The sequence below is a fragment of the Vidua chalybeata genome, chromosome 1 (genome assembly GCF_026979565.1).
Source record: "Vidua chalybeata isolate OUT-0048 chromosome 1, bVidCha1 merged haplotype, whole genome shotgun sequence".
Lineage (NCBI taxonomy): Eukaryota > Metazoa > Chordata > Aves > Passeriformes > Viduidae > Vidua > Vidua chalybeata.
Window position 1 is genome coordinate 88,950,269 of NC_071530.1, and position 15,837 is coordinate 88,966,105.

The window sequence follows — 15,837 nt, forward strand, 5'->3', positions numbered from 1 at the left end:
TTGACAAAGCTAATGTAGAAGTCACACTGCATATCTTCCTAAGCATAATGGTAATGGACAAAATATTACTTGTTTCTTGCTACTGATAAATGACCAAAGTCAGAGAATAAACAAGATAAGCACTGGGAGTAAATGCATAAATGTCTCTGGTACTTGACAGTCTTTTGTGCTGGATGTACAGATACCAAGGAATGTACATTAAAAAGCAAATACTAGTAAAGGGGAGGAAATCAAGGAGCATCCAGCCCAAGATGTGGTCTAATTTCATCATCATACAACACACTGAACAGCTGCAAAAGGAGGGGTCTTTTGTGTTCAGTCATGCACTCAGGAACAGCATGTAGGGTTGCAGTACTATTTTTGAGATAAGATTATGAAAAAAAAAAAGGAAAAGCATGAGGGATTTATGAAATTACTGTGAAATTCCGAAGTCTGTTATAGGGCATGGAATTGATACTTTGGCCTTAAACTGCACTAGTGAACAGAAGATGAAATCAGTACATTAATCAGTCTTTGGAAGGAAGGATAACACGTGTTGTGTATAACTAGCAGGAAAACAAATTAACTCTTTGCTGACTGATGCAAAGTCAATGGTTACTGAAAATACCTGTATTTTAAAGCCCAAATACTACATTGCAATAACAGTCAGGAATAGATCTTTTGTGCAATATGTTAAAGAGCTTATTCAACATCAAATGTCTTGGGTTTTTCTCTATTCACTGAAAAGGTCTTCTGTGTTTGTGTAATAATGTCAAGGGTTGTTTGGGCCTCCTGTATTTTTATTTTTTTAATAAGACACACTAGTGCCAAGTTCAAATTTAAAAAACAGCAAAAAAAACCCCCCAGAAGTGGTTCATTACTTTCTTGGGTTCATTAATGAGCTAAAAGTTGATAATATGCATATATTTAATCAACACTAATTATGATTTAGAAGTGCTTCTGTACCATTTAGCATAAGGAAGCCCCGAATTTCAACAGGAGACACAAGTCAGCCATCAGTAGATTAAAGAGCCATTTATCAGTGGATTAAAGAGTGACTCATTTGATTAGCTGAGCTTCTTCAATTACTGGGCTTTTTTTCTTATTATTTTTTCTATTATTGAAGAGTACTTCATTTCACCCTTTTCACTTATTAGTTGGCATTGCAACTGTCTGTCTTTGAGAGGGTTAATATGCTTCTCCTGAAGTCCAGGTCTCAGTTTCATTCCCTACTGAGGACTAACCTCCCCGGGGTGGTAGTGTTGGCAAACTGGCTTGAACAGCCAAATCCATGTCCAGGATAAGAGTTTCCATATGTGCTGTACCACATCCAGCAAAGAAAGGACAAAAAGTTTAGGGGTGCACCCCCTGTGTTGTCTCAGTGAATGACTGGAGAGGTGCCATTGCCTGCATGGTAATGACAGTGTCTTTGCCCTGTCTCTGCTGAAGTCCACAGGAGCCCAGGTGCAGGTGGCAGGGGACATGCTGCCCAACTCGACAGAGCGCGCGGTGACCATATCCGGCACTCCCGACGCCATCATCCAGTGTGTGAAGCAGATCTGCGTGGTGATGCTGGAGGTAAGCGGGCACCCTGTGTGTCCCTTCTCACTCAGGAGATGCTCAAACGCATTATTAATAATTGTCAATTGCCATGGGTTCCCCTGGGGTGCTGCCTGCCCTTCCTGTGCCAGGGATTTCCAGAGGCTCTGTTAAACGCTACTTCTCCTGGTGTTTGAGAGCCTCTTGCAGCAAGGTTTAGCAGTCAAAGGCTGTCATGATGTTGTCGAACAACAATCAGGTCCAGAACAGAGCTGCAGTCATTCTGAAAGAAACACATTTTATTCTGATGTAGAATAGGACAGAAAACATCCTGATCTTGTTTAGAAATAGTTTAGTTCAGAAATAATTCTGACCAGCCAGGACTTCTTACTTCCTTAGGGTCAGGCCATTTCATCAGACCAGTAAGTTACATCTTGATGGCAGTTTTTTAGCCTTGACATTTGATACACAAAATAAATTTATATAAAAATCTGGGCATTTTAACCCTTGCTGAAAATGCCCATAATTTCCAAGCCATCGACCATTTTCAAAATTGTGCCCATGTTTCCTGAAAGGCCTTAACATGCTTAATGAAGCTTCATAGCTTCATCTGACAGTGGCAGTAGTGAAACCGCAGGTGTCACCATTCCCTGTTTTGGCCATGCACTCAGGTCCTCAGCTCTTCCCTTCAAGCCCAGACAGGAGGCCTCTAGCGTGCTTTTGGTCTGATGGGGTGGAGGGCAGGGTGGGCTGGGCTGGGTTATCTGCATGCCGTGTTGTCTGAGGTGACCAATATTTATAAAAAGGGACATCTTTTTAATACAAGCTCTGCTTCATTTCACATTTTGACCGCTTTGTGTTTTTGTCTGCAGTCCCCACCCAAAGGTGCCACCATCCCCTACCGTCCCAAACCTGCCTCTGCACCTATCATTTTTGCAGGTGGCCAGGTAAGAGCAGACACCATTTTGGCTTCAGCTGGAAACCACACCGTCCTGGCCCAGCCTCAGCCAGCGCCTGTTAGTTTTCAACTTTTACTCTCTCTTTCCTGGTATAGTATTGATGTGCTTTGTCTGCTGTGTGTGCTTACAGTTTGAAGGACAGGAGAACACTGCATTGCAAACTTTATGCAAAATTGTGACAACATGGTATTTTACCAAGATTTAACATTAACTTCTGCAATTAAGAAAGATTAAGAGGAGTCCAAATCAGGAGCTCATTGAGTGGGGCAGCCCTGCTTATTGTAGTGGTTGAGGGCATTTTTCCTTAACTTGCAGTTTCACTAGCAGTATATGCAGTTTTGTCAATTTTCAGAGGTGATGAAACAGCAGGACATTTCTGCTAATGAAAAGTATAATTTTTCTCTCATAGTTTTCATACTTTTTGGGACCAAATAGTGCATTTTGCAGTAAGGATTTACACACACATAATTTCCACTGCTTGTAGTCCCTCGGGACCAAGTAGCAATAGAGTTCTGAGGTGACTACTACAACTACTTACATGCAAGTGTAGACCTTCCAAACCACGGTGTGGAACAGCCTGATTGATAACCAGCCTGATTCACCTTAAGCTGTATCATTCAAGCTGTATCTCATCTACCTTTAAAAACTCACATGCAGTTGGTTCTTCTGTGTCTGTTAGTAATGTCTGAAATGGATCTGCAGCATGTGACAAAGGCATAGCAGGAATGCTCTGCCATCATCCATTACAGGGGGAATGCGGCTTTCACTGAAGAGTCAATGATTGACAGAGCTGATAAATACCCTAAAAACTACATGGGAGGGTCACAAGGGGACCAGTGTAGCCACCAAGCTTCGAGCAGTGGTGGAGGAGTGAGATGCTGCAAGCCCTGTCTAACTCAAGGGGAAATCGACCCTATAAACCCAGCCTAGAGGAAGTCAGACATCTCTCTACTCAGGATTAACATATGTAAAGCCCCTCTGGCAGTAAGGCAACCCCACCCAACCAAATCCTTTCCCCAAGGTGATGCCAAGGTCTCTTTTTAAGCAATTACTCAATTAACTGCACGGTGGAACATCTGCAGGCAGGTCCCTCCTCCCACCCCATCAGCCCATCCAAGGTCATCACCCTGTCACAGGGTGTGGGGCTGATGGCACAAACTGTGTCCCAGCTTGGGCAACTTGGAGATCATATGATAAGCTGGACAAGGAGTTCCTGGTGGGGCTGAGTGCCCAAGGTGCTGCTGGCATTGTTGGTGTGATGACCCCTGCCACCACAATCTGTTGGTGTGTAAGGAAGCTCCTGCACAGGAGCACACACCTCCCAAACATATGCCAAAATGCTTTTGACAGCCCTTGTCATGAACTCTCTCTGATTTATTTTTTTGCATGAGAGTTTTACTTTCTATTCTCTAATGATTTGTTCTGATGTATATCCAGATTTTTATAATCTGAATGTAGTAGCTTTCATCATGTTCGAGCCTACTTCTGTTACTTCTTGTCATCAAAATAAGAAATCTGCTTCCTTAGTGACCAAAGCTGAATTGAAATGTAAAAGAATGTGCCAGAAACTGGTCTATGACTGAAAGTTCAGAATCATTTACTCCATATGTAAGTTTACACTGCAGTGCTTTCCTTTAAGAAATATGTGTGTGTGTATATACATATGCAGCAGCCCGTTCTACCGGTGTGGTAATTGCCACTGCCTTCAAAGACTGTATATGATTACTCAAAAGCATTGAAACTGTTTGCTAGAGGGTACTGAGCAGTTTGTATAAATAATTTAAAGTATCCTATTTTCAGGTCTAATAGCTCTTGTCATCTTCAGTTTTATCAGTTAAAAAAGTATTCTCACTTTTCTAATGCAACCTTGTTGATGTGAGAAAGAGTGTAAGAAGCAGACACCTTCTGTGTGCTTTGAATTTCTGTGTGCTCTGACTAAGCAGAATTTTTAAGAAAATGCTTAAAGTGTGTTTGGACACCAGTATGGAAAGCCACTTTAACCAAGTGGAAGTTAACTTTAACCTAAGTGGAAATTAATACCAAAAATAAAATTTTATTAGCACTGTTAGTTCCACTCAACCTTTCAGCTAAGCTATCAGAAGTTATTTTTCTATTCTAAATTACATTGTGGCTGTCTTGAAAGGATTTTGTTTGTTTAACACTTAGTAAAATAAGTAACACTAGCAAAATATAATTTCTAGTTTTCCTTAAGTTGGGGTTTTTCCATTCTAAGTATTGTTTTTAATTATCTTGTGCTTCTTTGATACTGCATTGCATAACAAAACTAAAAGGAAACTGAACACTGCCCTGGTCTGCCCCTACTGTTATTTAGCATGTGCCATGGTTAAATGGAAAATTTCTACCCCTTGTGCTACATTGGTGTTTAAATGGGTACTCAGAGGGTGCAGCTTTGCTTTCTGTCTCTCACCAGTATGATGGTCTAAAGTGAGGGAGGTGTGCAGACCAGGTCATCCCTGCTGTTACTTACATCAGTAGGGAAGTTGCCCTTGACTTTGGTGGAAGGAGATCCATAGCCCATGTGCCCAGTGGAACATTACAGGACAGATGTCTCAGTAGCCTCAAATCAGGCTTGAGCTTAGCAAGTCCCAACCCTCAGCCCCAAAAACACAAAAACTTTTCCAGTTCTCCTGACAAGGGCTAAAGCAGAGACTGTTTTCTCAAGCTAAATCAATCAAATGACCTAATGACCTTTTGGCAGACTAAGAAATTAAAATTTTCTTTCTCAATTTTTTTCTTGGGGTGGGGTTTGGGTTGGGTTTTGGGGTTTTTTTTTTGGGTTGGGTTTTTTTGGGTTTTTTTTGGTTTTTTTTTTGGGTGGGGGTTGGTTTTTTGTTTGTTTGTTTGTTTGTTTACTGGGGAAGAAAATTCAAGGCCTATCTTGTCGTCCATTCAGGTTTGATGGTTTTCATGGACTACCAAGCAACCAAGTAAACCTGGTCTGAGCACTGAATGTTCTTTTTTTTTTTGTTACTTCTCCAGTTTGTTTGCTTCCTCCTATGTACACATGGAAGTATGGGGGAGCAGAATGATGAGGGAAGGGGTGGCTGCTATTAGGTTTGCTGTGATGTTTTTGTGATGGGTTCTTGCTAGTTTGCAGACCAGTGCTTGGAAAACAGCCATGTAAAAGATGTTCTCTCAGCTGGGTTTGAAGTATGGCTGAGACCAGAAAAGACACTTGTGATCCAGCACAGAGGCTCAGACACCAAAGCATGGTTTCCAAACCCATTGTTTGCTCACAGACCCAGTTGTAACCTCCCTGAAGCTGCTGCTGTGCTTGGCTGAGCATAGAGGCCCACCCCCACAACTTCCCATTGAGGTTGTCCTCATTTAGTGAAACAGTGAAACAAGTTTCACTTGCTTGAATACATGTTTCCTTTAGACCCACTGATGACAGTGGTCACTTTTTTTTGTGGAATGGAACCGTTTCTTGTGGTATATAACCCATCAGTGATGCCCTTCCCCTACAGATGCACATGCGTGTTGGCCCATGAACCTCTCATTGAGCCTGTACACACACTTCTCCCTGAAAACTGCTCATGTGCATAATGTTTTCCAGATTATGGCCTGGCTTTAAAACTAATTTAAAAACCAAATTAAATGTTTCTTCTCCAGAAGGGAAATTCTGCTGCAGAAATGTGCATCATGCAGTTGAGACGTTAAAGGTTTTAATATCCGAACTCCATTAAATGAATTGTTTTATCATTTGCAGAGGATTCATTACTTTCTAAGAGGCCTTTTGTCAAATAAGCATTTTGCAAACTAAGCTAATCAGCTCTGTTCCTCTTTATAATTCTCCCACTACAAATATTTATGTTATAATTTGTCCTTCTGCTTTCCTGCCTGTCTAAGAACAAGCACATTAATTTTCTTCTGACATGCCATTCCTTTAATACATAATAGAAAAACATAAACTCTCTGTAATTTTTTTGTAGGCCACTGCAGAGCGTTGAAAAGGATCAGCAGGAGAGACAAAGGGCTGTGCTAACTGGTGCCAGGCATGCCACCATATCCCTCCTCACTCATGTGCTTTTTTACCCACACACCTCACCCCAGTGCTGCCAGAAATGATGCCAGAAACTACATCCTTTGCACTGCTCTTTGTGGTGCAGAGTGGCTGGATTTGGAGGGAGGATATCTGGCTTGTTGTGGAAGATAAGACCATCCATTATGCTGGGGATCTCCATGATGCTCCTGTCTCCAAACTGGCCTGCTGGCTCTGTGCCCAGGCACTGCAGGACAGGCTGCCATCAGCACACAGTCTCAGCTACCCACTGGCACGACAGCCTGGGCATGAACTCCATGAGGTGTCCCAGCTGGCACTTGGTATCTGTGGCTGTCAGATGAGGTGGCTCAGAGCTGGCTGGCACGTGGCCTGCACACATGTAGCAGTCGGGAGCTGGAGGTCAGGGCAGGCCATCCCCTGAGCGGGTCTGTCCCCTCCTCACTGTGCCTCTTGCTGCTCTGGCATCAGCGTTTCCCTAGGTGCCTTGGAGTCACTGGCCACCCCCTGTGCTTCCTTGACCCCCTCAGTGTCCTCAGCTCTGCTCCTGGCAGACAGAGCTGGACTAAAGAGAGCTCCTGAGGGCCGAGAGCATCAGAGCTCGGGCAGTGGCACTTGGTGTTCTCTGCTTGCGAGGGGTACATGGGCAACCTGACAGAGACCTTTCTGTACTGTGCCAAGGGTTATCAAGCAGCACAAGACAATTAAACTTCACTCAGTGTGGAAAGCAATGCAAGTGTCATGTGCTGGGGGAGGGCATGAGAATCTTTTCTGATGAGAACGGGAATGCTGCTTGTCCCACCTGACTAACCCGTGTCTTAACTGTGCTTGTTGTTCCCAGGCGTTCACGATTCAGGGGCAGTATGCCATCCCTCATCCAGACGTGAGTCCAGCACATGTAAATTATTCCCTTTTTGTCCCTCTCCCTCTTATTTGTTCTGGGCAGCATTTGCTTTCTACAGTTAGCAATAAAGACACGGCCTAAGGACACCTTTCCTGACCAGCACGGTCTATAGCCAAGCATTAGCCCAGCTGCATCTCTTACCTTGTGTAATAATTGCTAGAAAGTACAATGGCCCAGGAACAAATGACATCTTGGTCTTTTTTGCATGTGATATATTTGAGTTCTTTTAATAAGTAATTCTACAGTAATTAGTTAATATTAACAATAGCCATTACATATAATAACAGTAGAGATGTCATTTATAACCAGTTTGGTTTTTTTTTTCTCTATGGTAGATTTGAATGAATGATTAAACCTTTTATTTTTCAATATAATTTTAATTAATCCAATTTTAGAACACATAAGATGGTTTCTCTGCTCTGAAATAATTCCATTTGATTGGTTAGTTCTAATTTCCCATCCTGCCCTGCAGTTGACCAAGCTTCACCAGTTGGCTATGCAGCATCCCCCCTTTACTCCCCTTGGGCAGACCACCCCTGGTTTCCCTGGTACGTACCCATGACCCCCTGGGGATGTCCTTCTTCTTAACAGCTTTGTTTCCCGTGGTCATTACATCATTTTAATAATAAATGTGGTCAATGACCAGCAATCCTTCTGTTTTTACGCATTAATCTCTCTTCTTCCCTCCCGTACCTCTATTACAGTTCCTTTTGTCATTACTAAAACGTGCTTTGTTTGTTTCTTTTATTAATCACAACTGCTTCATTTGTGCCCTTGGCTAAAAGCCCTGAGTTTCTTCTGTTCAGTCCTCACAGTGTTATTGTGGACCATACAGTATGTACCAGTTGGTTCTGAGGGACGTGCTTGGGAGTGCTTCTTGTCCATGCTTTGGTGACATGGATCAGAGAGAAGCAAACATGGGAAGATGGTGCTCATGACACAGAAACACCAATTTAAAAAACTATGACATGCTGAAAATTGAATTCTTGTAGAGCCAAATGTCTTGAGAGCATCTGTAATCATCACTGCTGGGACAAGTGCCTCTCTTCCTACTAGATAACTCAGATATAGCTACAAAATGCAATGGAAATTTAGTTAAGGACTTAAAATTTGCTCCCTACTTAATAAAGCTGAGATTGATTTCTTGATTGAAGAATGAGAAGTTATTTAAGCCTGCAAATGAACATTTTTACTGTACTTTACAACATACATGCTTGGCATCTAAAAACTTCAGAGAACAGAATTGCATCTGTACTGGTACATGCTTTGTATGGCAAATAACATTTTATCACATACATCACAAATTCTGTGAGCAACTTGACTTCTTGATATTCAGTGTGAAATAAGCTTATGCAATTCATAATTGAATATAAACAAATAAAATTCGTCGCTTTTTAAATAGAATATTTATTTTTTTGTATATTCTAGTTAGAAATTACTATTTTTGGTATATCTTTACAGATAATACAATAAGCACCAAAACAAGAGAAAATAAGAGGAAGATTCATGACATCAAAACATACTTTTGTTTCTTTGTGATGTATCTGATAAAATACCTACAAGTAATACTAAATGGCCTTTCCTAGCTTTGTGTTTTCCTTATTCTTGGCATTAACATCCTGCTCCTTAATCTTTTCCTGGTTATATTTGTGAGTTGTACATTTCTGTGATGTTACTGTGTGTTAGAACAGTAGTTCCATTTTTCCTGAGCATTTTCCTTTTGTCCACCCAATTTACGAACAAATGTATGCAGCTTTGAGTACTTTGTCCATTGCCCTTCCAAAATTACCCTTCCCAACATTTCTTCAGCAACTAATCCCACATATAATTTCCAGTTTTTCTTAGGTTAATTTCTTTGTCCTTAGTTTAATTTTTTTGTTATTTTTCATAAATATGTATTTTCTTCAGCTAATTGTTCATTTGACATCCACTTTAATTTTCCATATTCCAGAATTCCTAGTAGACAGGTCCAATTTCAGCCATACATTAATTTCTCAATTGATGTGTTTAGAACAAGCTTCGGAGACTTATTTTTAGAGGAAACCCTTCATATTCTAGAAGCTTTTTATGATGACCCTATGGAATCTCATGTGACATTTGTTGCTTTGGTGGGTTAAAGGTTAATTAAAATAAGACTAATTTAAAATTAGTCCAGCCCTCTGAGTTTTGCATCCTTTGCTTTCTTTTCTGTTTCACTATCAGTTCTCTGTTTTTCTTTGCTCCTTTCTTTTCTCTTTTTTTTTCTCTCCTTTCTGTATGTTTCCTTCTTTAAAAATTCATTTGTTGTGTCTTGCCCTTCTTGCAAACAGCTGGCGTAACATTTTCCCTCTGTCCCCTGAATAGGACTGGATGCCACTACTCCAACCAGTTCCCATGAACTTACTATTCCCAATGATGTAAGTGGACCAATAGTCCGTATCTCTTTCTCTTCTCTCGCTCCTCTGCCACCAGAGGGGAACCTCTGATCTTTGGCTGATCTGTAAACACCAGCCCCAGAATAAACTGTGCAGCACTCAGTCTGTGGGGAGGGGTGTGAGGGGTTGGTGAAATGCTGCATGGCAGCAGCAGGAGTGACTGTCCCCTCTCATGTCCCTTGGTGACAGTGCCATGGGGCTTCACTGGCTTCATGAAAGCCTGGGCTCCCAAAACTCATCTCTCAGGTGGCACTGGCACGGGTGGTCTCAGCAGAGGGGCCAAAGGGGGTGGAAGAATGTGCAGCCCCATGTGCTCTGTGTTGGGCTGGAGTCCTCCATGCCCATCTCCACTGAACCCCACACGTACCCAACATGGCATTTTTCCTGAGCCAAAAAGCTACTTTGGAAATGTAAAGGTGCAGTATAAGGGTTTATTTAAAAAACAAGGGCTAGAAACACTCCTGCTCCAGCAGCTCTGGGTCAGCTGTGATCGACAGGCCCAGTGTCCATGAGCACCATGGTGCTGAATCTTAAAACAGTTCAAAATGCCCAACTGATATGCTGGGAATCACATGAAAATGCCTTCCCCTTTAATTCTATTTCACTGCAGACAGGGTTGGCGTCTTTTTTCTGTTTTCATTACAAATGAGTCACTTGGAAAATGGAAGTTTTCCCCTCCAGTAAAAAAGCTTTGAAGCATAAGTGGGATCACAAATAGCAATTATATTACTTAAGAGATACTACAATATTGTGCAAGTCCTATTAAACTCAGTGGCAATGATTTACAGTAAGAAAAAGATAAAGAATCACGAAGAAGTGGAGGTGTGAGTGCTGTGATTCCTTAAGCTTTCTGTTGTGTAAAAAAATTCCCTGCTGATTAATCAGTTCCTGCTTTGCAACTGAATTCAATTTATATTGAGAATTTTTTAGGAGCACCTTCTTTATCTTTACAGCACAAGTTTCTTAATTTCACTTTCAGGCAAATGTTGTTCTTGCCATCAGAGATGTAAATCCAAGGTCACTCTTCTGATTTACCTTCTTTTGGGGTTCATAGCAGAGAAAGAGAGGGAGAAAGTTGGCCCTAGGTCCTGTAGTGCAATACAAAATTTTAAAAGCCATCAGTTTCTCATCCATGAGGTGTGAAATGCCCCAGCTTAGCACTGTCAGTGAAAAGCAAACACAAATCTGCACGATGATTCTCATAGAAGGTTTTTCTGGCTATGCAATGTGTGTCTTACTGTTGCTGCTAAAGGAGCAAAGCCAAGGCCAACATGGGGTTAGGTTTAGGAAGAGCCTGCAGGACTCTCCAGGTGGTGAGAGGGAGTTCTGCTGTGTGTATGGTGTCAAGGTGTGCATTAGAGGACCAAAAGGTCGGTGCTGCCCACCTGAGCTCTGTGCTTCTGTCTGTGTGTGCATACCCAGGGCTGCAGAGCAGAGGGAAGAACCGGCTCTTGTCCTGTTGGGTAGCAGGAGCTGCTTGGGAATTTCACAAGTGCCTTCCCTGGGGTCTCCCAGTGTGACCATGCATACTGGTGTCCCATGTCCCCATCCACAGCTGCACTAGGGCTGCTCTCCAGGCAGCCCAGTGCCAAAAATATATTTAATTTTGTCAGCAGTGGTGTGACCAGTAGAACCAGGGCAGTGAATGTCCCCCTGTGCTTGGCTCTGGTGAAGCTGCACCTCAAATGCTGTGTGCAATTTTGGGCCCCACAGTTCAGGAAAGACATTGAGGTGCTGGAGCAAGTCCAGAGAAGGGCAGTGAAGCTGGTGAAGGGTCTAAGAACAAGTCCCATGAGGAGCTGCTGATGGAGCTGGGGTTGTTTAGCCTGAAGAGAGGAGGCTCAGGACAGACCTTATTGTTCTCTGTAACTACTTGAAAGGAGAATGTAGGCAGGTGGAGGTTGTTCTATTCTCCCAAGTGAATGATAGGAAAAGAGAAGTGGTCTTAGGATATTGCACCAGAGAAGGTTTAGATTGGGTATTAGGAGAAATGTCTTCGCTGGAGGGGTGGTCAGACATTGGAATAGGCTGCCCAGGGAAGTGGTGGTATCACCATCCCTGGAAGTGTTCAAAAGGAACATATGGAAGTGTTCAAATGGACATTGTGGATGTGGCACTTAAGGACTTGGTTTAGGGGTGAAATTATGGTGCTGGCTTAATCATTGGGCTCCATGATCTTAGAGGTCTTTTACAACCTTAATGATTTGAAGAGAATTGAGGATATGAGGGAGACAGAGAGAAATGAGGCAGTGAGGGCACAGGGTGGGAAGGCACCGGCACCATCAGTCAGATGTTGTGTGTGGAGGGAGGTCAGGGCGGGAGAGGCAGCAGCAGCTGTGCAGCAAAGCCTGTGTGGGCAGTTTGACTTTGCTTTCCCAATAAGCATCTCCTAGTCCCAGTTCTGATGGGCAGGCTGCCAGTGTGGCACAGTGATTGCTTATCTGGCTGAAGGTGAAGGAAGCTGCAGGCCCTGGCACAGAGCTGCAGTGGAGCCGTGAAGCTGCCTTTGGTTTGTCCCCTACCTGCTCCAGCTCCAGGGATCCCCTGTGCTGCACGAGTTCCACAGCTTTCTTATCATTTGTGCCTATCTGTGTAAAAGTCCAGCACACACGAGAACACCATGAGACCTACAAATACCTACATGCTTTGCAGCTACCAGAGAAATTAGTGTATAGCTACACTTGCTACATACTTTTACATACTTTTTAAGACCAAGATTATGATAGGCATGCCTCAGTAAGAACATGATAGAGCAAAATCAGATATAAAGACAATGAAGAGATGAGAGTTTAGCCTAGTCTAGAGCAAATAGATATTAATAGCATTTTACAAATTGCATAGCTGGATATTAAAATAAATTTTCCTCACTCCCTCTGGCATTTAGGCAGTGATAGAAATTTATTTTTCTGTTGTTAATAATTTCTGTAAAAACATGCTGCTTTCTTCATACAGTATGCTGACAATTGCAATTAACCTGTTGCTCAATAACAAAGAGATACTGGAGAACAAAAGAAATTTACAGGAAGTTATTTTCCACATGCTAAAAGCTGAGGCTTCCTCTCCAAATAATAAATTCAGAAGATTTGCCTTTCTAGGTTATTTCATAACTTCTGTGTAACTCCAAAAAGAGAACAAAGAGGACACTTCTCCCAGTCCATCTCAGAAGTCACCTTGGTCTTTATCTGGTATCACATTTTGCTCATCAAGTCTCTTACAGGGGCATTTGGTTGCCTTTCTTCCCTTGCTGGGGTCTTGTCTGTCCTTCCACTGCTGCCCAAGTTATATAATAGAAGTGTGTTTCACCTAAATCCCAGAATAAAGTGGCATAAACAGGTCCTTAAAAGAACCTTAAAAGAAAGAAGAGATGGCACCCTTGGGTGTAGATAACAGATGTCTTAAGATTTTATAATTCAATACCCCAAAAATCCATTGAGAATAAATGAACAGACCAATAATAATTTAAAAATCCATCTCATAAAAATTAGGCATATTTTGCATATATGTGGGAGAGGCAGTCAGGGACAAGCAACAGGAAAGCAACTTACCCTACAGAAAGCACCAAGAACATTTTAATGCAGCTGTAAATCTGATCACTACTCCATAGAAACAGAAGAGTCAATCCATCCAGGATGGATATGGCAGACTTGAAGAATTGCCTTTATTTCCCTATGGTACTTCAGATACGTCCCTGCCAATGAGTGGGAGCCACATGTGCGAAATGCTCTCGGAGCAGCCCACGTTTTTTCAGTTTTCTCTATGGCTTATTGCAAAGTCTGTGCAATTATTATGGTTCAGATTTTGCATTGTTGTGGCAAGGAAATTTCTTAACATTATTATTGTTTTGTTCTTAAGAGATACAGTGTATTTAAGCATCTTTTTCCAGGCCCTGCTGCAAATTTGTAAAGAACTATAATCTGCCTCAGGAGATATTTCCCCCTATAGGGTACTCTGCCCCAGACCTTCTAGTTAAAAACACAAAACAGACCAACCCAAATCTGAAACTAAGAGTTTCAGCCTGTATCTTTCCGAAAAGAGATTGAAGAGTCTCATTCATGATGAGCACCTGGTTGCTCAGCTAATGCAGAGGCTTTGCCAAAGCAAATGGACTTGCTGTGTTGGCAGCAGGGAACCAGGGGGAACCATGAGTACCTGTGGTCAACCCCTCTGCTCCTGACAGCAGATACCAAGTTGCAGAGGCTAATTCGTGGCCCTTCTTACAAGCACTACATTGTAAGAAAGGAAACTGTTTCTTTTTTACCAGTGTTTAAAATCTCCATGCCATTTCCTGTGACAGTCAATGCTCTGCAGCACTGAACTCCTTTATTAGACTCTGTCAGATATATATATATATATATATATATGTATGTATGTATGTAAAGCATTTATATTTAGCATTATGGGGAAAATAAAAAAATAGAAGAGAGGTAGCTGAACCAGAGATGCATAACATATTGGGAGAAACTATCAGCATCAGTAATTTGGAGGTGGGAAGAATTATAGGAGACCAGGAGACCTTTGAATCCCACTTTTTAAGAGTCCAGACTCTTGACTCAGTTCTGTTTCCATTCATGCCAGCAGAACTTTATCAAAGAACAGAGTAAAACTAGAAAAAGGCAAAAAATAGAATGTGTGTTTTAGGGTTGGAGTTTTTTTGGCACAAGGAGAGATGGTGGTTTTTTTGTCACAAGGAGGTATGTTGAGGTTGGGGAAAACAGACGGAGGTGGTGTAGAGAAAGTGGAAGGGGAACTATTTTTACCCGATGCTCACAGATCAAGAATGAGGGTATACCAGCAGAAATTTTCAGGTGTACAAACAAATGGTGATACTTAACACATCAGCAAGCTCTGCAAGTCACTGCCATGGCCCTTGGACAGCAAGGAGCAAGCAAAAGGAGAAAGAGGTTCAAAAAGAAATTGTCAGACAATTTCTTGTTTTACCTTTTTTTTTTTTCTTGTAAGGGGGGGCTACTGCTACAGTCAGAGAAAGTCTACTGGGCTTGATGCACATCTGATGTGAGCTCTTCCAGCCAAGTCTTGAGAGAGTCAAAATATCTCTGCATATACATGTACATACTATGTGTGTGTGTATGTACATATGTAGATATTATAGATAGTTAAAATACAAGTATTCACAAGAGTGGGTGAATCACAGAGTGGGTCAGGTTGCAGGGACCACACTGGGCCCATCTGGTCCAACCTCCCTGCGCCAGCAGGGTCATCTTAGAGCACCATGGCACAGGATTGTGTCCAGACAGTTCATGAATATCTTCAGTGAGGGAGACTCCACAACCACTCTGGACAACCTGTCCCAGTGCTTGGTCACCCATACAGTGAAAAAGTTCTTCCTCACATCCAGGTGGAACTTCCTGTGCATCAGTTTTTGCCCATTGATTGCCTCTTGTCATATTGCTCGGCACTGCCAAGAAAAGCCTGGATCCACCCTCTTGTCACCCTCCCTTCAGATACTGACATTCATGAGCTCCCCTCTCAGTTGTCTCTTCTCGAGGCTGAATAGGCCAAGTTCCCTCAGCCTTTCCTCATAAGAGAGATGCTCCAGTTCCTTTACTCATCTTTGTGGCCCTACACTGGACCTGCTCCAGGAGCTCCGTGTGTCTCTTGTCCTGAGTAGCCCAGAACTGGACACAGCACTCCAGACATGGCCTCACCAGGGCTGAGTAGAGGGGCAGGATGACTTCACTTGATCTGGGCAGTGTTATTTATTCCTAATGCTCCCCAGGATCTCATTGTCCTTCTTGGCCCCAAGGGTACACTGCTGGGTCATGGACAGTTTGTTGTCCAGCAAGACCCCCAGGTCCTTCACCACAGAGCTGTTTTCCAGAGGTCAACCCCCACATTTCTTGAATTTCAGACATTCCTCTCTGCCCATCTCTTCACCCTGTCGAGGTCCCTCTGAAGGGCTGCACTGGGATACTGCTCACTCCTCCCAGCTTTGTGTCATCAGGGAACTTGCTGGGGAGGCCTCTGCCCCTTCATCTGAGTCATTCATGAACAAGTTAAACA

The 15,837-nt window shown here is 42.6% G+C and overlaps 1 protein-coding gene across 15 annotated transcripts in view; it reads left to right on the forward strand.

Annotated features, from left to right (window-relative positions):
- The window catches only part of LOC128783698 (poly(rC)-binding protein 3-like), a 499,860-nt gene that overhangs the window by 461,750 nt on the left and 22,273 nt on the right, over positions 1-15,837 (forward strand). For 10 of the 15 annotated variants that reach the window (XM_053934779.1, XM_053934724.1, XM_053934717.1 and 7 more), the window contains 5 exons: positions 1,429-1,557; positions 2,391-2,534; positions 7,340-7,396; positions 7,875-7,950; positions 9,746-9,798. In XM_053934779.1, coding sequence (XP_053790754.1) covers positions 1,429-1,557; positions 2,391-2,534; positions 7,340-7,396; positions 7,875-7,950; positions 9,746-9,798 — 459 coding nt within the window. The remainder of the gene's footprint in view (positions 1-1,428; positions 1,558-2,390; positions 2,535-7,339; positions 7,397-7,874; positions 7,951-9,745; positions 9,799-15,837) is intronic. The other 5 variants (XM_053934766.1, XM_053934788.1, XM_053934798.1 and 2 more) reach the window with 4 other exon arrangements.